We start from the raw sequence: 27152 nt of genomic DNA, 5'->3' as shown, positions 1-27152 counted from the left end.
CGGCTTAGATCTGCCCAATATCAGGTTCTATCAGTGGTGTGCCCACCTATGTTATATTTCTGACTGGATCACAAACGATGACTCCTCTATTGAGACTTCTCTTTCAAAATACCCCTTACAGGATCTTTTATTTTTCAGAAGTTTCAAGTCTGTAGAAGATCACTGCAATAATCCTATTACACTTAACACACTCAAAGTATGAAGGTCAGTTCAACACTTCCCGGGAAGGTCCAAACTAACCTCTGCTCTTACCCCAATTCTTAACAACCCAGATTTTAGTCCAGGATTGCTGGATGCTGGCTTTAACTTTTGGCTTAATAAGGGCATACACAGACTAAATGATTTATTTGCCGATAAGATTTTATTGTCATTTGAGCAGATGGTCGAGAAATATCGACTCCCAAAGCAGGACTTTTTCCTCTTCCTACAAGTAAGACATTATATTCTGAAGAGCACCACCTTAATTGGTAACCCTGATATGTCTGCCATTGAAAGAATGCTTTTTTCCCACAAAGGAAAATGTCTGTAAGTCTGTTTTAAGATGCTTTAAGGTCCTTTTCTGCTGTCAACACACAGAGGGTGAAACAAGTGTAGGAGAAAGAATTGTCTGTTACTATTGACGAAGAGATGTGGGAGGACATTTGGAGATATGCAAAAACTAGTACTAGAGCAATCCAATTAAGAATAATACACAGATTGCATATATCCCCAAATCGCAGACATGCTTTTAGCCCCTCTTCCTCTTCTCCTCCGTGTCTTAAATGCAAAACTGATACAGGCACCCTAACACATTGTTTATGGTCATGTACCAAAATACAAAGATACTGGTTCTGGTGTTCTGCAAGAAATTGAAAAGATCCTAGGAGTTGATCTAGAATTGGACCCGGTTTCTTCACTGTTGTGTCTCCCTAGTAGGCATGTTACTTCTGTGGGTAAGAGGAGGCTTTACAACATCCTTACCTTCGCAGCGAGGAAAACCATCCTTTTACAGTGGATTAGTGATAAGGTTCCTTCTATTAAAGATTGGCATAAGATACTATTTGAATGGATGCCTCTGGAATATCTGACATGTGCATTGCATTCTAAAACAGACCAGTTCTACAAAGTATGGGAACCTTATCTAAATTCCCTAGAACCTGAGGTATCAGCTATTATGCTGCAATATTCTGTTAGAATGGTGGTGATCTATGTATTTCAGAATTACACTGTACGTTCCATGTGTGGAACCTAACTTCTTGGTTTAAACTGAGCTTTTTTGTATAATTTCTGTTTGTAAGTTTGTTTAAAATGTGTGTATTGAGAGACGCAATGATGGGGATGGGGTCAGAGAAGCGCCCAGCGGGAAGAGGAAAATGGTGTACGTATGTATGTGTGTGTATGTATTAGAAGTCGACCGATTAATCGGAATGGCCGATTAATTAGGGCCGATTTCAAGTTTTCATGACAATCGGAAATCGGTATTTTTGGGCGCCGATTTCCGTTTTTTTATTATTATTATTTGTATACCTTTATTTCAAATCAAATCAAATGTATTTATATAGCCCTTCGTACATCAGCTGATATCTCAAAGTGCTGTACAGAAACCCAGCCTAAAACCCCAAACAGCAAGCAATGCAGGTGTAGAAGCACGGTGGCTAGGAAAAACTCCCTAGAAAGGCCAAAACCTAGGAAGAAACCTAGAGAGGAACCAGGCTATGTGGGGTGGCCAGTCCTCTTCTGGCTCTGCCGGGTGGAGATTATAACAGAACATGGCCAAGATGTTCAAATGTTCATAAATGATCAGCATGGTCAAATAATAATAAGGCAGAACAGTTGAAACTGGAGCAGCAGCATGGCCAGGTGGACTGGGGACAGCAAGGAGTCATCATGTCAGGTAGTCCTGAGGCATGGTCCTAGGGCTAAGGTCCTCAGAGAGAGAGAAAGAAAGAGAGAATTAGAAAGAGCACACTTAAATTCACACAGGACACCGGATAGGACAGGAGAAGTACTCCAGATATAACAAACTGAATCTAGCCCCCCGACACATAAACTACTGCAGCATAAATACCGGAGGCTGAGACAGGAGGGGTCATGGGACACTGTGGCCCCATCCGAGGACACCCCCGGACAGGGCCAAACAGGAAGGATATAACCCCACCCACTTTGCCAAAGCACAGCCCCCACACCACTAGAGGGATATCTTCAACCACCAACTTACTATCCTGAGACAAGGCCGAGTATAGCCCACAAAGATCTCCGCCACGGCACAACCCAAGGGGGGGCACCAACCCAGACAGGAAGATCACATCAGTGACTCAACCCACTCAAGTGATTTAACTAGGCAAGTCAGTTAAAGAACACATTCTTATTTTCAATGACGGCCTAGGACCGGTGGGTTAACTGCCTTGTTCAGGGGCAGAATGACAGATTTTCACCTTGTCAGCTCAGGGGATCCAATCTGGCAACCATACAGTTAACTAGTCCAATGCTCTAACCATTGCACTCCACGAGTAGCCTGCCTGTTATGCGAATGCAGTAAAAGTCAAGGTAAATTGCTAGCTAGCATTAAACTTATCTTATAAAAAACAATCAATCCTAATCACTTTTTATAACTACTAATCCAGTTTACCAGGCAATATTAACCAGGAGAAATTGTGTAATTTCTGTTGCGTTCATTGCACGCAGAGTCAGGGTATATGCAACAGTTTGGGCTGCCTGGCTCATTGCGAACTAATTTGCCAGAATGTTACGTAATTATGACATAACATTGAAGGTTGTGCAATGTAACAATAATATTTAGATTTAGGGATGCCACCCGTTAGATAAAATACCGAACGGTTCCATATTTCACTGAAATAAGAAACGTTTTGTTTTTCGAAATGATAGTTTCCAGATTCGACCATATTAATGACCAAAGGCTCGTATTTCTGCGTGTTATTATGTTATAATTAAGTCTGATTTGATAGAGCAGTCTGACTGAGCAGCAGCAGGCCCGTAATCATTCATTCAAACAGCACTTTCGTGCATTTTGCCAGCAGCTCTTCGCAAAAACAGCGCTGTTTATGACTTCAAGCCTATCAGCCTAATGGCTGGTGTAACCAATGTGAAATGGCTAGCTAGTTAGCTGGGTGTGCGCTAATACCGTTTCAAACGTCACTCGCTTTTAGATTTGGAGTAGTTATTCCCCTTGCGCTGCAAGGGCCGCGGCTTTTGTGGAGCGATGGGTAACGATGCTTCGAGTGTGGCTGTTGTCGATGTGTTCCTGGTTCGAGCCCAGGTAGGGGCGAGGAGGGGGACGGAAGCTATACTGTTACACTGGCAATACTATAGTGCCTATAAGAACATCCAATAGTCAAAGGTATATGAAATACAAATGGTATAGAGAGAAATAGTCTTATAAACACTATATTAACTACAACCTAAAACCTCTTACCTTGGAATTTTGAAGTCTCATGTTAAAAGGAACCACCAACTTTCATATGTTCTCATGTTCTGAGCAAGGAACTTAAACGTTAGCTTTTTTACATGACACACATTTTTACATGGCACATATTGCATATTGGCACATATGACTTTTTTCTCCAACACTTTGTTTTTGCATTATTTAAACCAAATTGAACATGTTTCATTATTTATTTGAGGCTAAATTGATTTTATTGATGTATTATATTAAGTTAAAATAAGTGTTAATTCAGTAGTTGTAATTGTCATTATTACAAATAAATAAAAAATAAAAAATAGGCCGATTAATCGGTATCAGCTTTCTTGGACCTCCAATAATCGGTATCGGCGTTGAAAAATCATAATCGGCCGACCTCTAGTAAGTATGTATGTATGTATGTATGTATGTATGTATGTATGTATGTATGTATGTGTGTGTGTGGTAGGTATGTACCTGTATGTATGTACGTGTATGTGTGTGTGTGTGTGTGTGTGTGTGTGTGTATATATATATATATATATATATATATATATATATATATATATATATACGCAGGTATGTGTAAGTGAGTGCTGTATTTGTTGCTTTGTCTCTGTTGTTGTATCTCTTAATATAGGTGAAAATTGTGAAATTCCAATAAAACATACTGTTACAAACAGTCTGTTTAGATGGCACCATCGATTTCAGTAATCCACTCGTTCAACATGCAGACAAAGGAGTCCAAAAAGTTACCTCTAAACTTCGTCCAAACAAGTTAAACGATGTTTCTATTTAAATCCTCAGGTACCCTAAAATGTAAATAAACTATAATTTTTCATACAGAAGTGTGTTCAAAAGGAAAGTAAAATTAGTAAGCGCACACCTTCTTCCGCGTGCGCCGAAAGACTGATATATTTCCGGTGCCCTCTTCACCAAAACTCCACATTCCTGCTCGTTTTTCAAGAAACAAGCCTGAAACCTTGAATAAAGACTGTTGACATCTAGTGGAAGCCATAGGAATTGCAATCTGGGAGCCGGAATTACATAGGACCCCTAGCTTTCTATTTTAAGAGCCTGGGACCTAAAAAAGAAAAGAAAAGAAATCTAGGTTTTGCTATGAGACTCAAAATTGTGCTCAGGTGCATCCTGTTTCCATTGATCATCCTTGAGATGTCTCTACAACTTGATTGGAGTCCACCTGTTGTAATTCAATTGATTTTACATGATTTGGAAAGACAACCACCTGTCTATATAAGGTCCCACAGTTGACAGTTCATGTCAGAGCAAAAACCAAGCCTTGAGGTCAAAAGAATTGTCCGTAGAACTCCTAGACAGGATTGTGTCGAGGCACAGATCTGGGGAGGGGTACCAAAACATTTCTTCAGCATTGAAGGTCCCCAAGAACACAGTGGCCTCTATCATTCTTAAATGGAAGAAGTTTGGAAACACCAAGACTCTTCCTTTTTAGAGCTGACCGCCCGGCCAAACTGAGCAATTGGGGGAGAAAGGCCTTGGTCAGGGAGGTGACCAAGAACCCGATGGTCACTCTGACAGAGCTCCAGAGTTCCTCTGTGGAGATGGAAGAAACTTCCAGAAGGACAAGCATCTGTGCTGCACTCCACCAATCAGGTAATTATGGTAGAATGGCCAAACGGAAGCCACTCCTCAGTAAAAGGCACATGGGAAACAAGACTCTCTGGTCTGATGAAACCAAGATTGAACTCTTTGGCCTGAATGCCAAGCGTCACATCTCTAGGAAACCTGGCAGCATCCCTACGGTGAAGCATAGTGGTGGCAGCATCATGCCATGGGGATGTTTTTCAGGTGCAGGGACTGGGAGACTAGTCAAGTTGAGGGAAAGCTGAGAGAAGCAAAGTACAGAGAATTCCTGGATGAAAACCTGCTCCAGAGCACTCAGGAACTTAGACTGGGGCGAAGGTTCAACCCCCAACAGGACATCGAGCCTAAGAACACAGCCAAGACTACGCAGGATTGGCTTCTGGACAAGTCTTTGAATGTCCTTGAGTGGCCCAGCCAGAGCCCGGACTTGAACCCGATCAAACATTTATGGAGAGACCTGAAAATAGCTGTGCAGTGACACTCCCCATCCAACCTGACAGAGCTTGAGAGGATCTGTAGAGAGGAATAGGAGAAACTCCCCAAATACAGGTGTGCCAAGCTTGTAGCATCATACCCAAGAAAAGTCAAGGCTGTAATCGCTGCCAAAGGTGCTTCAATAAAGAACTGGGTAAAGGGTCTGAATACTTATGTAAATGTGATATTTAAGCAACAATGAACAAAAACATGTTTATGGTTTGTCATTAACGGGTATTGTTTGTAGATTGATGAGGGTGAAAAAAACAATTGAATCCATTTTAGAATAAGGCTGTAATGTAACAAAATGTGGAAAAGTCAAGGGATCTGAATACTTTGTAAATGCACTGTATACAGAACACAAGAAGGGAAGGGGAGGGAGACACAGAGAGAGAGAGAGAGAGAGAGAGAGCAGGAAAGATGATGCATACACGTACCGGTTGAGGAAAACAGGAGAGATCCCTCTTGTCTTAGGTTGTACAGAAACATTTTGTGATAGAGGTGGAGAGAAGGAGAGAGGTATATAGAAAGAAGGGGAGAGAGAGGGGGGACTTACCCTTTGTGGTATATGCAGAGACAGGGCAGGCGAGCAATGGTGTCCCCCTGTACCAGCTCCTCAAGACAGATTGCACATTCCCCTGCATCCTTACTCAGGACGTCCTCTGGAGGGAGAGAGAGAGTGAGTGAGTGAGTGACAGGAAATAGAGCTAGACTGCCCATTTAATCAACCAGGCCAAAGCCAGCTGCACTCTCCACCACCACAGCCTTGTCAAAACCTGCAAACAGCCCTAGTCACAGCCTGCAAAGAACCACAGGGCTTCTGCGTGGAGGCTGGAGAGAGAGAGAAAGATAGAGAGAACACCTATGAGGATCAAAACACACATCAACATGATACCGCCATGATTGGCTAAGAATGATTGCGTTTACACTACATTTCCTGAAGGGGGAGCTCTATATCCATGGTTAAACCCGTGGACCAAATTGGCATTGGGAGCAGGCTCTAATGCAGTGGGACATGTGATGCTGAGAGGATATGGAGAGGTGCATTTGGTCTTCATTCCTTACAAACAACAACACACATAGTTTAAAGCAAGTGCTGTTCTGCATCAAGCTCTGCATAGTGTGGAATTGATAGGAGGAATCCCACTACTACAGTGCCTATTATGACTCCAGACTCACAACACAGCACTTCTCTGTCATAGGATCCCTTCTGAGGTCACAGAACGGCATTACAACCATCTATTCTCTATATTAATCTATTGACTCTACTCAGGGAATAATTCACCCAGTCAGACTACACTGTCTAGTACAACCAAATCAATGGATTGTCAGTCAAGGTTAATGTTTAGTGGTTGATGACTGTTTCAGAATGAGCAAAGGGGATATTCCCAATAACTCCCAATAACTGTCGCCTAAAATAATTCATTTAATTCTGCCTTCACACAACACAAGGGTGAGTCCAAAATGCCACCATATTCCCTATTAGAAAGGAGACCTGGTCAAAAGTAGTGTACTATATAGGGAATAGGGTGCCATGTCAGACTCACACAAGTGCTTGCATACTTGTGCCATTGTGTCTGCCTGGGTTAATAATTTGCATAACTCAAACAATCTCCCCATAAACACTATCTTTATTTCAACAGTTGGTTCTGTGGTTGTGTATGTCATGTTATCTGCAGCCCTCAGACCAAATCCTGCTTCAATAATTGATTATTTACTCATACTGGAAGCAAGTGAGAATGAAAACTGCTCCCATGCAGAGTTCATTGTGTGCAGTGTGTGTACATGCACACACCTATTTAAATACACATACGCATACACAACAACACGCACAAACTTGCTTCCACTGTGAAGGTTAACCCAGGACTGGGCAGGACAGGGGTATGTGTGGGTCCAGTCAAAGGAGAACTCTCTCTCTCTCTCTCTCTCTCTCTCTCTCTCTCTCTCTCTCTCTCTCTCTCTCTCTCTCTCTCTCTCTCTCAATTGTTGGTTATTTTTATCTGATGTGTTATAGAAACACATGTTACTGGCTCAGCTGACAGCTACAGAAAACACAGATGGGGGGCAAGGGACTCAGAAAAAGGACACGCACACATGTAAATGCACACACACCGGAGGGTTATTAAAAGCCTCATTAAAACACCAGGCTACTGTTCCTGTAAAAACTGACCAACACACTATGTGTGTGTTAAACAGAGAGCAGGACAGCAGGCAGAGAGAGAGAGAGAGAGCGAGAGAGAGAGAGAGAGAGAGGGGTAGCTATGTATATTGTTGTAACTGTACATAGCCATAATATGACATTTGAAATGTCTCTATTCCTCTTTTGTGAGTATAATGTTTACTGTACATTTTGATTGTTCATGTTACCTTTGTTTATTATCTATTTAACTTGTTTGGCAATGTAAACATATGTTTCCTATGCCAATAAAGCCCTTTGAATTGAAATGAGGGAGAGAGAGAGGGAGCGAAAGAGAGAGAGATGGAGAGAGAGCGGGAGAGAGAGAGTGAGAGAGAGAGCATTCCTCTATAAATAATCTACTACCACGTGGGTTTTTGATGTTGGTGACCTTGCACATACACAAGTACACACACGTACACAAATACACACGTACACACACCCACAACCAAACCCACACACTGCAGGAGGTGTCTTGGGCTGGAATATGATGCAATTTCGAGAAAATTGTTATTTTAGTATTTATTAATTAGAGTCCAATCCAAAATCTTTAAGAATTATGTATTGGAGATATCTGACCTTCTATCCCACAGTGTTAGTTTCCTATTTAAATGGTCAATTCTTCCCTAACTCCAGACGATTAGAGAAGAACAAGAGAGTCTTCACACACAGAGACGCGTATAAAGCTCTCCCTCGCCCTCCATTTGGCAAATCTGACCATAATTCTATCCTCCTGATTCCTGTTTACAAGCCAAAATTAAAGCAGGAAGCACCAGTGTCTCGGGATATAAAAAAGTGGTCAGATGAAGTGGATGCTAAGCTACAGGGCTGTTTTGCTATCACAGACTGGAATATGTTCCTGGGACTCTTCCGATTGCATTGAGGAGTACACTACACCAGCTTCTACACCTGCATTGCTTGCTGTTTGGGGTTTTAGGCTGGGTTTCTGTACAGCACTTTGAGATATCAGCTGATGTACGAAGGGCTATATAAATACATTTGATTTTATTTTATTTGATCAGTCACTGGCTTCATCAATATGTGCATCGATGACGTCGTCCCCACAGTGACGGTACGTACATACCCCAAACAGAAGCCATGGATCACAGGCAACATCCGCACTGAGCTAAAGGGTAGAGCTGCCGCTTTCAAAGAGCAGTACTAACCTGGAAGTTTGTAAAAAATCCCGATATGCCCTCCGACGAACCATCAAACAGGCAAAACATCAATACAGGACTAAGTTCGAATCGTACTACACCGGCTTCAACGTTCGTCGGATATGGCAGGGCTTGAGTAAGACCTTTAAACAGGTCAACATTCACAAGGCCGCAGGGCCAGATGGATTACCAGGACATGTACTCCGAGCATGCGCTGACCAACTGGCAAGTGTCTTCACTGACATTTTCAATGTGTCCCTGGTTGAGTCTGTAATACCAACATGTTTCAAGCAGACCACCATAGCCGTCTGTAGCCATGAAGTGCTTTGAAAGGTTGGTCATGGCTCACAACACCATTATCCCAGAAACCCTAGACCCACTTCAATGTGCATACCGCCGCAACAGATCCACCGATGATGCAATCTCACATTGGTGTTCCTTTTGCCCTGGACAAAAGGAACACCAATGTAAGAATGCTATTCATTTACTACAGCTCAGCGTTCAACACCATAGTGCCCTCAAAGCTCATCTCTAAGCTAAGGACCCAGAGACTAAACACCTCCCTCTGCAAGTGGATCCTTGACTTTCTGACGGGCTGCTCCCAGGTGGTAAGGGTAGGTAACAACACATCCGCCATGCTTATCCTTAAAACGGGGGCCCCTCAGGGGTGCGTGATCAGTGCCCTCCTGTACTCCCTGTTCACTAATGACTGCACGGCCAGGCACAACTCCAACACCATCATTAAGTTTTGTCGATGACACAACAGTGGTAGGCCTGATCACCGACAATGATGAGACAGCCTGTAGGGAGGAGGTCAGAGACCTGACCGTGTGGTGCAAGGACAACAACCTCTCCCTCAATGTGATCAAGACAAAGGAGATGATTGTGGACTATAGGAAAAGGAGGACTAAGCACGCCCCCATTCTCATCGAGGGGGCTGTAGTGGAGCAGGTTGAGAACTTCAAGTACCTTGGTGTCCACATCACCAACAAACTAACATGGTCCAAGCACACCAAGACAGTCGTGAAGAGGGCACGACAAAACCTATTCCCCCCCAGGAGACTGAAAATATTTGGCATGGGTCCTCAGATCTTAAAAAGGTTGTACAGCTGCACTATCGAGAGCATCCTGACTGGTTGCATCACTGCCTGGTATGTAAACTGCTCGGCCTCAGACCGCAAGGCACTACAGAGGGTACAGTACATCACCGGGCCAAGCTTCCTGCCATCCAGGACCTCTATACCAGGCCCTAAAAACTGTCATAGACTGTTCTCTCTGCCACCGAACAGCAAGCGGTACCGGAGCGCCAAGTCTAGGTCCAAGAGGCTTCTAAACAGCTTCTAACCCCAGGCCATAAGACTCCTGAACATCTAATCAAATGGCTTCCCAGTCTATTTGCATTGCCCCCTCCTGCTGCTGCTACTCTATGTTATTATCCATGCATAGTCACTTTAATAATTCTACATACATGTACATATTACCTCAATTACCTTGACTAACCGGTGTACATATTACCTCTACCAACATGTACATTTTACCTCAACTACCTCAACTTCCTCGACTAACACATTGACTCTGTACCAGTACCCCTTGTATATACTGTAGCCTCACTATTGCTATTTTCCTGCTGCTCTTGAATTATTTATTTATTTTGGGGGGGTATTTTTCTTAAAACTCCATTGTTGGTTAAGGGCTTATAAGTAAGCATTTCACTGTAAGGTCTACACCTGTTGTATCCTGTGCATGTGACAAATACAATTTGGGGAGAGGGGGGAGAGGGAGAAGGGAAGTGAAAGAGAGCGAAAGAGAGAGGGAGGGAGAAGGGGAGTGAGTGAGAGAAGAGCAGGATATTTGGAAAGACAGAGAGTACAGGACATAGGAGACACGACAAACATCACATATTAGGAGGGTAGAAAAATTATGATGACAAACAGCATGGCGGAGCGAGGGAGCAAGAGAGAGTGATAGAACGAGGCATGATGACAACCAGCATGGCGGAGCGAGGGAGCAAGAGAGAGTGATAGAACGAGGCATGATGACAACCAGCATGGCGGAGCGAGGGAGCAAGAGAGAGTGATAGAACGAGGCATGATGACATCAGCATGGCGGAGCGAGGGAGCAAGAGAGAGTGATAGAACGAGGCATGATGACAACCAGCATGACGGAGCGAGGGAGCAAGAGAGAGTGATAGAACGAGGCATGATGACAACCAGCATGGCGGAGCGAGGGAGCAAGAGAGAGTGATAGAACGAGGCATGATGACATCAGCATGGCGGAGCGAGGGAGCAAGAGAGAGTGATAGAACGAGGCATGATGACATCAGCATGGCGGAGCGAGGGAGCAAGAGAGAGTGATAGAACGAGGCATGATGACAACCAGCATGGCGGAGCGAGGGAGCAAGAGAGAGTGATAGAAGAGCATGATAGCATGGCGGAGCGAGGGAGCAAGAGAGAGGCATGATGACAACCAGCATGGCGGAGCAGGAGCATGATGAGAACAAACCAGCATGGCGGAGCAGCATGATAGCGAGGCATGATGACATCACCAGCAGGAGCAAGAGAGAGTGATAGAACGAGGCATGATGACATCAGCACTTTATATTTATTATCTCCTAGAGACAATTCATGTATAAGCAGTGCCAGGGGAACGGCAGGTACCTGATAGACAGTGTGTGGTTGTGTGTGTGTATATGAGAGAGACACACAGAGAGATACAAGGAGAGAGAAAGAGAGAGAAAAAAAGAGAGAAATAGAGAGTGAGAGAAAGAGAGAGCGAGAAAGAAAAAGAAAGAAAGAGAGAGCCAAAGAGAGAGTAAGTGAGTGAAAGAGAGTATATGTGCAAGCAAGAGTATGTGCAGTGCAGTATGTACAGTATATTCCCTATATAGTGCTCGCTCTACAGTATATGGGCTCTCGTCAAAAGTAGTGCACTATAGAGGGAATAGGGTGTGATGTTACCAGAAGCTACAGTACTTCATGATCTGAATAGGGTGTGATGTAACCAGAATCTACAGTACTTCATGATCTGAATAGGGTGTGATGTAACGAGAAGCTACAGTACTTCATGATCTGAATAGGGTGTGATGTAACCAGAAGCTACAGTACTTCATGATCTGAATAGGGTGTGATACAGTACTTCATGATCTGAATAGGGTGTGATGTAACCAGAAGCTACAGTACTTCATGATCTGAATAGGGTGTGATGTAACCAGAAGCTACAGTACTTCATGATCTGAATAGGGTGTGATGTAACCAGAAGCTACAGTACTTCATGATCTGAATAGGGTGTGATGTAACCAGAAGCTTTAGTTCTTCATTATCTTAGTCTATGCCGCTCTGACATTGCCCGTCCATCTATTTACAGATTCTTAATTTCATGCCTTTAACTTAGATTTGTATGTATTGGGTATTTGTTGTGAAACTGTTAGATAGTACTTGTTAGATATTACTGCACTGTCGGAGCTAGAAGCACAGGCATTTCACTACACCTGCAATAACATCTGGTAAACACATGTACGTGACCAATAAAATTACAATTATTTTACAATATGATGTTCTCTCTGATCAAATTGTTTTCATTTCACTTTAGTTAGAGTTACAGGGACATTGATATGAGAGCATGTGAGGTGGCATTGGTTCTTAAATGGAGTTGAACCTAAATCCATAGCTGACCGTTATTGACTGTCAGTGTGTGTGTGCTTTATCGGTTCCATCAGGCATGACAAGAGCTGAGTGTGATGTAACCTTTAAGCCTGCTGGAGCTGCTAACAGTTGGGTTCTAGACTCCATCCAATTGGAGACCAGTGACAGGGCAGCTGCTGTGGTGTGTATGTGTTCAGCTTAGCCTGGACTCTGTTTCCACTGCTACAGGAATAGACCTGGGCTGCATAGCTCCGGAGACCAGCTGTGTGTGTGTCTCTACCTTGCGTTGAACATTTCTGAATAACATAGTTTATGACGTTGGGTGTATTGACTGTGTGTGTGCATGTGAGAGAGGCGTGTGTGTGTGTGTGAGAGAGAGGTGTGTGTGTGTGTGTGTGTGTGTGTGAGAGAGAAAGATTTGGCACTGTGTGTTTATATGTGTGTATGTGTACATGCATGGTAAACAGAGCTAATCGGCAGTGTTTCTGGTGTACATGACATTGGAGCGGTGGGTATGTGTTGGGCTGCAGGCAGCAGGCTGCTCAGAGCTGAGACTGGGATGGTCAGTGCTTTAGACTGGATTTATGACATCCTCCCAGTGACCTTGACAGATAGAGGGAGGGCGAACACACACTATGCACAGCACCACACACACACATAACCGCACATACACATTGTGTGTACAGTTAACTGCCAAAATAATGGAAACACGTGAGTAAATGAGGGATACAAATTATATTGAAAGCAGGTGCTTCCACACAGGTGTGGTTCCTGATTTAATTAACATCCCATCATGCTTAGGGTCATGTATGAAATGCTGGGCAGGTCATTATTTTGGCAGTTACTTGTATATCATATATGCAGCAACAGCATACAGCATTTGTCACGTTCTGACCTTTATTTCCTTTGTTTTGTCTTTATTTAGTATGGTCAGGGCGTGAGTTGGGGTGAGCAGTCTATGTGTGATTTTACATGTTGGGGTTTTGAGTTCGGCCTAGTATGGTTCTCAATCAGAGGCAGCTGTCAATTGTTGTCCCTGATTGAGAATCATACTTAGGTAGCCTGGGTTTCACTTTTGAGTGGTGGGTGTTTGTTTTCCGTGTGAGTGTTTGGTCCACACGGTACTATTTCGGTTTTCGTTTTGTTCACATTGTTTATTGTTTTGTATTTCAGTGTTCAGTTCGTTTTGAATAAATCATCATGAACACTTAAATCAAATCAAATCACATTTTATTTGTCACATACACATGGTTAGCAGATGTTAATGCGAGTGTGGGTGAAATGCTTGTGCTTCTAGTTCCGACAATGCAGTAATAACCAACAAGTAGCTAACAATTCCAAAACTACTACCTTATAGACACAAGTGTAAGGGGATAAAGAATATGTACATAAAGATATATGAATGAGTGATGGTACAGAGCGGCATAGGCAAGATACAGTAGATGGTATTGAGTGCGGTATATACATATGAGATGAGTATGTAAACAAAGTGGCATAGTTAAAGTGGCTAGTGATACATGTATTACATAAGGATGCAGTAGATGATATAGAGTACAGTATATATGTATACATATGAGATGAATAATGTAGGGTATGTAAACATTATATTAGGTAGCATTGTTTAAAGTGGCTAGTGATATATTTTACATCATTTCCCATCAAAGTGGCTGGAGTTGAGTCAGTGTGTTGGCAGCAGCCACTCAATGTTAGTGGTGGCTGTTTAGTAGTCTGATGGCCTTGAGATAGAAGCTCTTTTTCAGTCTCTCGGTCCCAGCTTTGATGCACCTGTACTGACCTCACCTTCTGGATGATAGCGGGGTGAACATGCAGTGGCTCGGGTGGTTGTTGTCCTTGATGATCTTTATGGCCTTCCTGTGACATCGGGTGGTGTAGGTGTCCTAGAGGGCAGGTAGTTTGCCGCCGGTGATGCGTTGTGCAGACCTCACTACCCTCTGGAGAGCCTTACGGTTGTGGGCGGAGCAGTTGCCGTACCAGGCGGTGATACAGCCCGACAGGATGCTCTCGATTGTGCATCTGTAGAAGTTTGTGAGTGCTTTTGGTGACAAGCCGGATTTCTTCAGCCTCCTGAGGTTGAAGAGGCACTGCTGCGCCTTCTTCACGATGCGGTCTGTGTGGGTGGACCAATTCAGTTTGTCTGTGATGTGTACGCCGAGGAACTTAAAACTTACTACCCTCTCCACTACTGTTCCATCGATGTGGATAGGGGGGTGTTCCCTCTGCTGTTTCCTGAAGTCCACAATCATCTCCTTAGTTTTGTTGACATTGAGTGAGAGGTTATTTTCTTGACACCACACTCCGAGGGCCCTCACCTCCTCCCTGTAGGCCGTCTCGTCGGTTGGTAATCAAGCCTACCACTGTCGTCCGCAAACTTGATGATTGAGTTGGAGGCGTGCGTGGCCACGCAGTCGTGGGTGAATAGGGAGTACAGGAGAGGGCTCAGAACGCACCCTTGTGGGGCCCCAGTGTTGAGGATCAGCGGGGTGGAGATGTTGTTGCCTACCCTCACCACCTGGGGGTGGCCCGTCAGGAAGTCCAGTACCCAGTTGCACAGGGCGTGGTCGAGACCCAGGGTCTCGAGCTTGATGACGAGCTTGGAGGGCACTATGGTGTTAAATGCCGAGCTGTAGTCGATGAACAGCACTCTCACATAGGTATTCCTCTTGTCCAGATGGGTTAGGGCAGTGTTGAGATTGCATCGTCTGTGGACCTATTTGGGCGGTAAGCAAATTGGAGTGGGTCTAGGGTGTCAGGTAGGGTGGAGGTGATATGGTCCTTGACTAGTCTCTCAAAGCACTTCATGATGACGGAAGTGAGTGCTACGGGGCGGTAGTCGTTTAGCTCAGTTACCTTAGCTTTCTTGGGAACAGGAACAATGGTGGCCCTCTTGAAGCATGTGGGAACAACAGACTGGGATAGGGATTGATTGAATATGTCCGTAAACACACCAGCCAGCTGGTCTGCGCATGCTCTGAGGGCGCGGCTGGGGATGCCGTCTGGGCCTGCAGCCTTGCGAGGGTTGACACGTTTAAATGTTTTCCTCACGTCGGCTGCAGTGAAGGAGAGTCCGCATGTTTTAGTTGCGGGCCGTGTCAGTGGTACTGTATTGTCCTCAAAGCGTGCAAAAAAGTTATTTAGTCTGCCTGGGAGCAAGACATACTGGTCCGTGACGGGGCTGGTTTTCTTTTTGTAATCCGTGATTGACTGTAGACCCTGCCACATACCTCTGGTGTCTGAGCCATTGAATTGAGATTCTACTTTGTCTCTATACTGACGCTTAGCTTGTTTGATTGCCTTGCGGAGGGAATAGTTACACTGTTTGTATTCGGTCATGTTTCCAGTCACCTTGCCCTGATTAAAAGCAGTGGTTTACGCTTTCAGTTTCACGCGAATGCTGCCATCAATCCACGGTTTCTCGTTTGGGAATGTTTTAATCGTTGCTATGGGAACGACATCTTCAACGCACGTTCTAATGAACTCGCTCACCGAATCAGTGTATTCGTCAATGTTGTTGTTGACACGGAACATATCCCAGTCCACGTGATGGAAGCAGTCTTGGAGTGTGGAATCAGATTGGTCGGACCAGCGCTGAACAGACCTCAGCGTGGGAGCTTCTTGTTTTAGTTTCTGTCTGTAGGCAGGGATCAACAAAATGGAGTCGTGGTCAGCTTTTTATATGCTCAGAAGTTGGAATAGCAATGATACAAGGTTTTTCCAGCCCTGGTTGCGCAATCGATATGCTGATAAAATTTAGGGAGTCTTGTTTTCAGATTAGCCTTACCACGCTGCGCTTTGGTCCGATCCTTCTTCCACCTCTGAATGCCGTTACAGAAACACCTACCACAAAAGGACCAAGCAGCGTGGTAACGGGCAGCAGCAGCAGCAGCGATGTCAGGACACCTGGACATGGGAGGACGTTTTGGACGGCAAGGGTTGCTACACATGGGAGGAGATCCTGGCTGGAAGGGATCGCCTCCCATGGGAACAGGTGGAGGCAGCTAGGAGAGCAGAGGCAGCCGGAGAGAGGAGCCAGCGATACGAGGGAACACGGCTGGCAAGGAAGCCCGAGAGGCAGCCCCAAACATTTATTGCGGGTGGCACACGCGGAGTGAGTCAGGTAGGAAACTTGAGCCAACTCCCCGTGCTTACCGGAGAGCGAGAGGGACCGGGTAGGCACCGTGTTATGCGGTGGAGCGCAAGGTGTCCCCGGTGCGTGTGCATAGCCCGGTGCGGTACATTCCAGCTCCTAGTATCAGCCGGGCTAGAGTGGGCATCGAGCCAGGTGCCATGAAGCCGGCTCTACGCATCTGGTCTCCAGTGCGTCTCCTTGGGCCGGCGTACATGGCACCAGCCTTACGCATGGAGCCGCCAGAGCCGTCAGCCAGCCAGGAGCTGCCAGAGCCATCAGCCAGCCAAAAGTCGCCAGCCAGGAGCCGCCAGAGCCACCAGCCAGCCAGGAGCCTCCAGAGCCGTCAGCCAGCCAGGAGCCGCCAGAGCCGTCAGCCAGCCAGGAGCCGCCAGAGCCGTCAGCCAGCCAGGAGCCGCCAGAGCCGCCAGCCAGCCATGAGCCGCCAGAGTCGTCAGCCAGCCAGGAGCTGCCAGAGCCGTCAGTCAGCCAGGAGCTGCCAGAATCGTCAGTCAGTCAGGAGCTACCTGAGTCTCCCGCCCGTCCGGCGTTGCCGGTGTCTCCCGCCTGTCCAGCGCTGCCGGAGTCTCCCGTCCCTTCGGGACCCATTTCTACGGTCCCCAGTCCGAGGTCGGCGGTGAGGGTCGCCGTGTTTAAGAGGCCACGGAGGCGGACAATGAGGCGGAGAAAAACTGTGGTGAAGTGGGGTCCACATCCCGCGCAAGAGCCGCCACCGCGGACAGAAGCCCACCCAGACCCTCCCCTATACTCTGCACCTTTCGGGGGGGGGGGGTATGGGTGGGTGTTCATCATGAACACTTACTACGCTATGCTTTGGTCCGATCCTTCTTCCACCTCTGAATGCCGTTACAGCATTGTTGTGTCCCAATCCAAAGGCAGCTGCCTGCAGCCTTTTGGCTTACAAAGGCACCTACCTTTGTTGGTAGCATTTTTGTCAGAAGGTAACTGAAAAGGAATCTTATTTGAGAGGTGATTCGAAGGCAGCATCACGTGATAACGCATAACGTTTGTTTATATTGTATCCACTGTAGTAGCGTGAACAGTACAAAGCCCTATGAGATCCTCAAAAAGTTCTACAGCTGCACCATTGAGAGCATCTTGACTGGCTGCATCACCACTTGGTATGGTAACTGCTTGGCATCTGACCGCAAGTGTGTTCGAGCTCCCTGCCTTCCAGGACCACTATACCAGGCGGTGTAAGAGAAAGGCCCTAAAAACTGTCAAAGACTCCAGCCACCCAAGTCATAGACTGTTCTCTCTGCTACCGCACGGCAAGCAGTACCGATGCACCAAGTCTGGAACCAGCAGGACCCTGAACAGCTTGTATCCCCAAGCCATAAGACTGCTAAATAGTTAACCAATAGCTACCCGGACTATCTGATTGACCCTTTTTGCAATAACTCGTTTGACTCATCACATACGCGGTGCTGCTACTGTGTATTATCTATCCTGTTGCCTAGTCACTTTATCCCTACCTATATGTACACATCTACCTCATTTACCTTTTACCCCTGCACATCCACTCTGTACTAGTCAGGCAGGTCACCCGTGATTCAAGTCAGTATTCCACGTACATCCATGTCTGAGGACGTTGAGAGATGACATGGAATCCGTCTACTAGGGGCAACAATGATCGCTGTTACCTTCAAGTATCAAATCAAATAAAATGTATTTATATAGCCCTTCGTACATCAGCTGATATCTCAAAGTGCTGTACAGGAACCCAGCCTAAAACCCCAAACAGCAAGCAATGCAGGTGTAGAAGCACAGTGGCTAGGAAAAACTCCCTAGAAAGGCCAAAACCTAGGAAGAAACCTAGAGAGGAGTAGGTTTCAGTTTTGCTAGGGCGTTGTGGACGGGTTAGTAGGATAGGTGTAAACATCTGCTTATGGTTCAAAAAGTGAACCCTCACCTTAACCATTCAGAGTTAATGTCTAACCTTAACCATTCAGAGTGAATGCCTAAACTTAACCTTGGAACGATACAGAGAAGTAACTAAACACTTAGAAATTTGACATTTGGAACGACTTTGAAATTTGACATCTGAGAAACATGGATGAATGTCTAACTCTGACGTGAGACTGTGAGAGCTTGTTGGTACTGGTACCCCGTGTATACAGCCAAGTAATCGTTACTCACTGTGTATTTATTCCTTGTGTTATTATTTTTCTATCATTTTTTTTTCTCTCTGCTTTGAAGGGAAGGGCCCGTAACTAAGCATTTCACTGTTAGTCTACACCTGTTGTTTACAAAGCATGTGACAAATAACATTTGATTTGAAATGGACTAGCCAATGCAGGACCTTGGAGTGATCAGACCAAAGCACAAGCAGGGTATCAGACAATATCTCAACATGACCTCTGACACTTTCCGACCCAACCCAGGTCAAGACTTCCTCTGCTCCCTTCCTGCTCTGGTTCCCTCAGTAGGGGACCTCAGCAGCAGGGTGGGAGGGGGGAGTGTGCAGGGTAAGCCTTCTTTCCTCCACCTGTTTCCTCCTCCATCTGTCCTCCTCCCTTTTATGATAACATAGAGTGCTTTTCTCTCCCTCTCCTCTGCCCAGACTACAGCCCACAGCCCAGCCCCCCATTTATACTGAACAAAAATATAAACGCAACATGCAACAATTTCAATGATTTTACTGAGTTAGAGTTCATATGAGGAAATCAGTAAATTTAAATAAATTCATTATGCCCTAATATAAAGATTTCACACTGGGCAGGGGCGCAGCCATGGGGGAGCCAGCCCCAGCCAATCAGAATGAGTTTTTCCCCACAAAAGGCCTTTATTACAGACAGAAATACTCCTCAGCTGTCCAGGTGGCTGGTCTCAGACGATCCCACAGGTGAAGAAGCCGGATGTGAAGGTCCTGGGCTGGCGTGGTTATACGTGGTCTGTGGTTGTGAGGTCGTTGGACGTACTGCCAAATTCTCTCACATTCAATTTTCTGGCAACAGCTCTGGTGGACATTCCTGCAGTCAGCATGTCAATTGCACATTCCGTCAAAACTTGAGACATCTGTGGCATTGTGTTGTGTGACAAAACTGCACATTTTAGAGTGGCCTTTTATTATCCCCAGCACAAGGTGCGCCTGTGTAATGATCATGCTGTTTAATCAGCTTCTTGTTATGCCACAACTGTCAGGAGGGTGGATTATCTTGGCAAATGAGAAATGCTCATTAACAGGGATGTAAACAAATTTGTGCACCAACATTTTTAGAGAAATAAGCCTTTTGTGCGTATGGAACATTTCTGTGATACTTTTTTTTAGCTCATGAAACATGGGACCAACACTTTACATGTTGCGTTTATATTTTTGTTCAGTATACAAACGACACACCATGCAAATGAATGGAGATTAATTTTAGGTGCCAATAACATAAACCATAAATATATTACTAACAACTTCTATCCCTGGTTCTGAAGTTGGGAGTTCTGTATGGGGTGGGTGGGGCCTGTATGGGGAGGGTGGGGCCTGTATGGGGAGTGTGGGGTCTGTATGGGGAGGATGGGGTCTGTATGGGGAGGGAGGGGTATGTATGGGGAGGGTGGGCCTGTATGGGGAGGGTGGGGTCTGTATGGGGAGGGTGGGGTCTGTATGGGGAGGGAGGGTCTGTATGGGGAGGGAGGGTCTGTATGGGGAGGGAGGGGTCTGTATGTGGAGGGAGTGGTCTGTATGGGGAGGGTGGGTCTGTATGGGGAGGGTGAAAGCTTTTCATGTAGAGCTAATCATTGAAACACATTGAGAAACTCCTCTCATATTCCCTTTAAATGACACACCAGGGTTTCTTCACAGGATGATCTATCTGTATCAGATGGCTGTGTGTGCCCTAGAAAAGCGTGTGTGTGGGTCATGCTTGTTTTATTGTGCTTGTTGATGGCAGTAGGATACCTGGACAAGACAAGACAAGACATGCAGGCAGTCTATACTTGTTTGCTTAAACAAAGAGGAGACATTGTGGCAATGTCATGTGTTTCAATTCCAATAGTACTGATGGCTATGGGGATGGTATGAGAGGATGGGGAGGAGGAGGGACGAGGTAGAGGTTGGGGGAGGGAGGAGAAGGATGATGGGGAAAGGAGAAGGTGGGAAGGAAGAGGAGGATGATAGGGGGGAGGAGGTGGGGAGGAGGATGATAGGGGGGTGTCCTTGAGGTGCACAAAGAAAACAGCTCAGAAGCACATGAACATGCTGATTAAACACCTTCAGGATGTATGGCGTGTGTGTGTATTTGTGAGTGAGTGTGTTTGGTGTAAGGTGTGTGTGTGTGTGTGTGTGTGTGTGTGTGTGTGAGAGAGAGAGAGAGAGAGAGAGATAGTTAGTTAGATAGAAAGCGTGTGTACACACGTCTGTGTTTGCATGTGTGAGTGTGTGCTAAAAGTCAAAGATTACAGCTTCTAAACTCTGTTAGTGTGTGTTGTCTGGACTGAGCTCAGCTAGTCATAGTCTCAGGGCACACAGACAGGGACAGTTAGGGACCCAGGGAAAAGTCTCGATCAACATTAGACTACACAGGCCTCATAAAGACATTGTTAGCATCTCCCTCTACACAGACCACTGGCCATTCATTTCAATCACTTCATGACACATGCAAGCAGTTGCACACACTCACACTCACACACTCTCACACATTCACACACCCACACACTCACACATTCACACTCTTACACACTCACACACACACACACACACTAACCCTCGTTAACATGCGCAGCTGATTCACCATCTTTGAGTCTAACGACAGGTCAGAGGCCTGTGTCGTGATGGAGGACCATGTTACTGTGGTAATGGGGTCGGTGACGTTAGCGTGTGTTATGGGTCGTCTATATACCAGAGAGACACAGAACGGATGATTAGCAAAACAATCTCTGGAAAAACTGTCTCTCTAGCTAGAAACGGGAGGAAGGAAACGTGACACTAAGTGTCCGCCTCAAATGGCAGCCTATTCCTAATTTAAACCATGAGCGCTGACCAAGAGAAGGAATGGCATATTAATACAGTGTATTATTAACCTGAATGCACTCTAATGTAGCCGACAGATGAACACCACCAAGATAAAAATCATCATCAATATGTTCAGAACGTATTCTACTTCTCTCAAAAACACTTTATTTACACCAATGTGACTGTATTAGGATAGATAACGAATCCTATTTAGTATTAGTATTTTAGGGAATAGAGTGTAAGTGTACTGTAGTACTGTAGAGGGAGACAGTGCTAGGACAGGGAAACTAGTGAGCACAGAACTGCTAGACGGCTTCTCAGCAGGGGATTTCTATCGTCATGGAAATGCACACACACAAGTAAAGGTGTGTTTTCCATCAGCAAAGAAGATCAAAACACAGGTTCTCAAGCCCTTTTGTAACTTTGTTTTTCCACCATGTCCCAGCCAAGAATAACAGAGAGAAACAGGAGTGGTGGGAGGTGTCAATCATGGTACAATATTACCATAAATCAAATGGTGAAACCCTATTCTGACATGGAACAAACCATAGAAAATGTGGCCTATCTATCTCTATATGTCAGACCAATAGACTCTCTGATCACCGCCAAGAGAGGGCTGTCTCCAGCCTCCACACTCCAGCCCTGTGGTTCTTTGCAGGCATTGACAGGGCTGTGGAGGGAAAGTGCAGCTGGCTTTGGCCTGGTTGATTAAATGGGCAGTCTGGCTCTCTCTCTCTCTCCACTCCCGTCTCTTTCTCTCTCTCCTCTCTTTTCCCTCTCTGGGTATGCCTGCCTGCCTGCTGCCCTGCATGTTAAAGCTGCTCCTCTTGGCTCAGTGTCAGAGCAGGGTTCTCTACTGGGACTCTCCACATTCCAACTTACTGCCAACTTCCTTTTCAGCAAAAACAGAAGAGCCTGAAAAGCAGGGACTAATTGATACCTGTCCACACTGACTCATCATCATGGCCTTATCTCCCTGTCCTTACTGTAATTAGCCTATAGGGGCTTCCTTCCCAGCCAGTGCCACACAGAGAGGACTTCGGTGTGTGTGTGTATGCGTGGCCCTCCAGGTATAAAAGGAGTCCTTGTGGCTTTAGAGTTACCCAGGATCTGTGCTGTTGGATCAGACTCAGGGCTCAGTGGTGTGTTGTGTTCACTGTTTAGAATGAGAGGAGGCTCAACATTGATCCTGTGGTATTGTCTAAATTCATCTTTAGCCATGGTTTAGTGCTCTCTGTGTATGAGCTGGACAGAGAAAGGAGGGGATGTATTATACTAGCTAGGCTACCCCTGCCTTTCCCTCTTAGGTAGACACACACACGACAGTATCTGGACTGCCCCCTCAAGCACAGACAGACAGACACACACGACATGCCCCCCTGCCCCCTCAAGCACAGACAGACAGACAGACAGACAGACACACACACGACATGCCCCCCTGCCCCCTCAAGCACAGACAGACAGACAGACAGACAGACACACACACGACATGCCCCCCTGCCCCCTCAAGCACAGACAGACAGACAGACAAACAGACAGACAGACACACACAGACATACCCCCTGCCCCCTCAAGCACAGACAGACACACACACGACATGCCCCCTGCCCCTCAAGCACAGACAGACAGACAGACAGACAGACAGACAGACAGACAGACAGACACACGACATGCCCCCTGCCCCCTCAAGCACAGACAGACAGACAGACACACAGACAGACAGACAGACACACACACGACATGCCCCCCTGCCCCCTCAAGCACAGACAGACAGACAGACAGACAGACAGACAGACAGACAGACAGACAGACAGACAGACAGACAGACACAGACAGACAGACAGACAGACAGACAGACAGACAGACAGACAGACAGACAGACAGACAGACAGACAGTCACAACACCAGTCTCCAGCACTAACAGCAGTACTGCAGTGTTCTCAGAGTTCAACACCAACACCCCTCTGTAGTAGTACATCTGACAGGCTACTGTATTGTGTCTATATGTGAGTGTGGTTTGTGCTGTCTTCTCCCCGAGTCATTAGGACAGTGTCACACAACACAGGACTATGATACAGTAACACACAGACAGTAAGGCGGCTAGGCAGTAAATGCAGTATCTGGAGTGTCCCGTTTGAGTGCCTGGACTGTGGAGGGAGAGTCCCCTCTCTCACTATCATTGGTTGCTCAGGCCTACTGCTACTTCCTGTTTCCTGTTCCAATCAGAGTGTCTCAGGAACAAGACAGTGTAGCGTCATGACGTGGCCCTCTTTGGGTATAGCGCGTGCCTTCCCCCTCTCTCTCCTCTCCTACACCCAGGTTCTGTTATCTCAGGTCGTACATTCCTGGAGGAAACTCTCTCCTCCTGGCCATGCAGAAAGAGACACATAGAGAGAACAAAGGAATTTCTTCTACATCACAGAACTTGAGAACTGAACAATATCCATGTTTTGGAGAATGTGTAAACGGTCGGTGGAGTAGCCAGCTACGACCCGGTCCGTTTTGTTTCATGTTTGTGACCTCATGAAAGCCAATACATCCACATTACCATAACTCTGTCTATACAGGTGCCTCCATTATGAGGTTTGCGTCTAATTATTGTATAAATGGAAATGAGTAAAGATGAAACTATTTGTGAAATGATGTAATGCTGTTAATGTGAGAGAATTGCATTCCCTTTCAAGTTTAACTAAGTCATTGGCCCACCCCCATGAACACAGACATGATCTGGTTCATGGGACAGCCCTTTTCTACTGTTCCAAATAAAACCCCCACTTTGGGAAATCCTCTTCAGACCATGCATACCCCGGTCAGCTGAGGGGCAAAGGTTTGAGTAGAGACCACAAAAACCTCAGTTTAAGATAAGGTTGTAATGGTTGTTGAATTCCTAACCATACCACGTGGAGCATTGGCTACACGGCGGGAAATGGTTAGGGAACCTCCCCTATCATTTCCTTGTAACCATATCTACTGTTTGTTTGTTTATGCATTTCTGTGATTATTTAGTTAGTTACTAAATAAATGATGAAGACAATTGTATGGATGATTCATAGTAAAGGCTGGGTTCGTGCAGATAACCAACAATTTACGACATTTGGAATGAGATTAACGTGAGGTAAAGAATAATTCATTAATTAGAAGACTAATTGATCAGAAATTTAAATATCTGAAGAGTTATATTAGGAAAATTATAACTTCGTAATCTGAAGATTTTCCTTGGTACCCCAACTTCCTAGTTAATTACATTTACATGATTAGTTTAAATACGTAATAATAATTACAGAGAATTGATTTGATAAAACAAGTCTTCACTTTAAAACTTCTTGATGCACCAATTACCGGGATCATTTTCGTCAACATCCGCTGAATTGCAGAGCACTAAATTCAAATTAAATTACTAAAAATATTTAATTTTCATGAAATCACAAGTGCAATATAGCAAAACACAGCTTAGCTTGTTGTTAATCCACCTGGCGTGTCAGATTTCAAAAAAGCTTTTTGGCGAAAGCATACCAAGCGTTTATGTAAGGACATCTCTCTCAGTAGACAAAACATTACAAACAGCTAGCAGCCAAGTAGATTGGTCAGAAAAGCAATAAAATGAATCGCTTACCTTTGATGATCTTCGGATGTTTGCACTCACGAGACTCCCAGGTACACAATAAATGTTCCTTTTGTTCCATAAAGATTATTTTTATATCCAAAATAACTTATATCCAACCAATAACTTAGTTGGCGCGTTATGTTCAGAAATCCACAGGCTAGGGCGGCCACGACCAGGCAGACGAAAATTCCAAATAGTATCCGTAAAGTTCGTAGAAACATGTCAAAAGTTTTTTATAATCAATCCTCAGGTTGTTTTTACAAAATATAATCAATAATATTTCAACCGGGACTGTGGCTTCTTCAATAGGAGAGAGAGAGAAAATGTCTGCTCCAAGCTGTTGCGCATACAAAACGCTGCTGGCACCCAGCCATACAATGACGCAATGTGATCTTTCTCGCTCATTTTTCTAATTAAAAGCCTGAAACTATGTCTAAAGACTGTTCACACCATGGGGAACCATAGGAAAAGAAATCTGGTTGATATCCCTTTAAATGGAGCGAAGGCAGGCAATGGAACAGAGAGCTTTCAGGAAAAACAGCACTTCCGGGTTGGATTTTCCTCAGGTTTTCACCTGCAATATCAGTTCTGTTATACTCACAGACAATATTTTGACAGTTTTGGAAACTTTAGAGTGTTGTCTATCCTAATCCTAATTATCCTAATTATATGCATATTATAGATTCTGGGCCTGAGAAATAGGTAGCTTCATTTGGGAATGTTTTTCATCCAAACATCAAAATACTGCCCCCTACACTCAACAGGTTAATGATGCCAAAGACACGACAGTAGGTAGATATTTCCTAGGACGTGGTGTCACGTCATGTGACAGGGCTGTAGAGTGGTCCATAGGATGTCATGCTGTAGCCTGGCAGCTCTGAGCATACCCTTCCCCTAGCATGTCTCCCCTACTAAGTGTGTGTGTGTGTGTGTGTGTGTGTGTGTGTGTGTGTGTGTGTGTGTGTGTGTGTGTGTGTGTGTGTGTGTGTGTGTGTGTGTGTGTGTGTGTGTGTGTGCAAACAGAATGCAGCTAGGTCCTCCTGTTTGCAGTACAGTGGGGGACATACAGCATCACATTGTGTATGTATGGACGTGAGGGCGAGAGAGAGAGTACAGAGAGGGAGAGAGAGAAAGAGAGATTGAGAAAGAGGGAGAGAGAGGAAGAAAGCGAGAGAGAGAGGGTAAGTGAGAGAGGTAATGGGATTCGCTTGGGGAGTAGGGCCAGTTGTGTGAAAAAGAAGCTTCCATTCTCATCCTCTCTTTCTCTCTCGTGTCCCGTACTGCAGAGCAATAGAACAGGTAGAAACACAGAGCTGGCTGTCAGAGTGGTGCTGAGAGAGAAGAGAAGAGAGGAGGAGAGGAGAGAAGAGAGGAGGAGAGGAGAGAAGAGAGGAGGAGAGGTAGAAACACAGAGCAGGCTGTCAGAGTGGTGCTGAGAGAGGAGAGAAGAGAGGAGGAGAGGAGGAGAGGAGAGGTAGAAACACAGAACTGGCTGTCAGAGTGGTGCTGAGAGAGGAGAGAAGAGAGGAGGAGAGGACGAGAGGAGAGGTAGAAACACAGAGCTGGCTGTCAGAGTGGTGCTGAGAGAGGAGAGGAGAGAGGAGGAGAGGAGAGGTAGAAACACAGAGCTGGCTGTCAGAGTGGTGCTGAGAGAGGAGAGAAGAGAAGAGAGGAGGAGAGGAGAGGTAGAAACACAGAGCTGGCTGTCAGAGTGGTGCTGAGAGAGGAGAGAAGAGAGGAGGAGAGGAGGAGAGGAGAGGTAGAAACACAGAGCTAGCTGTCAGAGTGGTGCTGAGAGAGGAGAGGAGAGAGGAGGAGAGGAGAGGTAGAAACACAGAGCTGGCTGTCAAAGTGGTGCTGAGAGAGGAGAGGAGGAGAGAAGGGAGGAGAGGAGAAGAGGGAGGAGAGGGATCAGTGATAATCTCTCCTGTCCACCTCCATTACACTCCTCCTCACATGACTGATGAGCC

The 27152-nt window shown here is 45.5% G+C and overlaps 1 protein-coding gene across 1 annotated transcript in view; it reads right to left on the bottom strand.

Moving 5' to 3' along the window:
* The window catches only part of LOC115102448 (E3 ubiquitin-protein ligase znrf2-like), an 87982-nt gene that overhangs the window by 7236 nt on the left and 53594 nt on the right, over positions 1–27152 (bottom strand). The window contains exon 3 of the mRNA XM_029622411.2: positions 6051–6156. Within this exon, the coding sequence (XP_029478271.2) occupies positions 6051–6156 (106 nt within the window). The remainder of the gene's footprint in view (positions 1–6050; positions 6157–27152) is intronic.

Source organism: Oncorhynchus nerka, linkage group LG3 (genome assembly GCF_034236695.1).
Source record: "Oncorhynchus nerka isolate Pitt River linkage group LG3, Oner_Uvic_2.0, whole genome shotgun sequence".
In the NCBI taxonomy this organism is placed as follows: domain Eukaryota; kingdom Metazoa; phylum Chordata; class Actinopteri; order Salmoniformes; family Salmonidae; genus Oncorhynchus; species Oncorhynchus nerka.
This window is presented reverse-complemented; position numbering and strand designations above follow the sequence as displayed.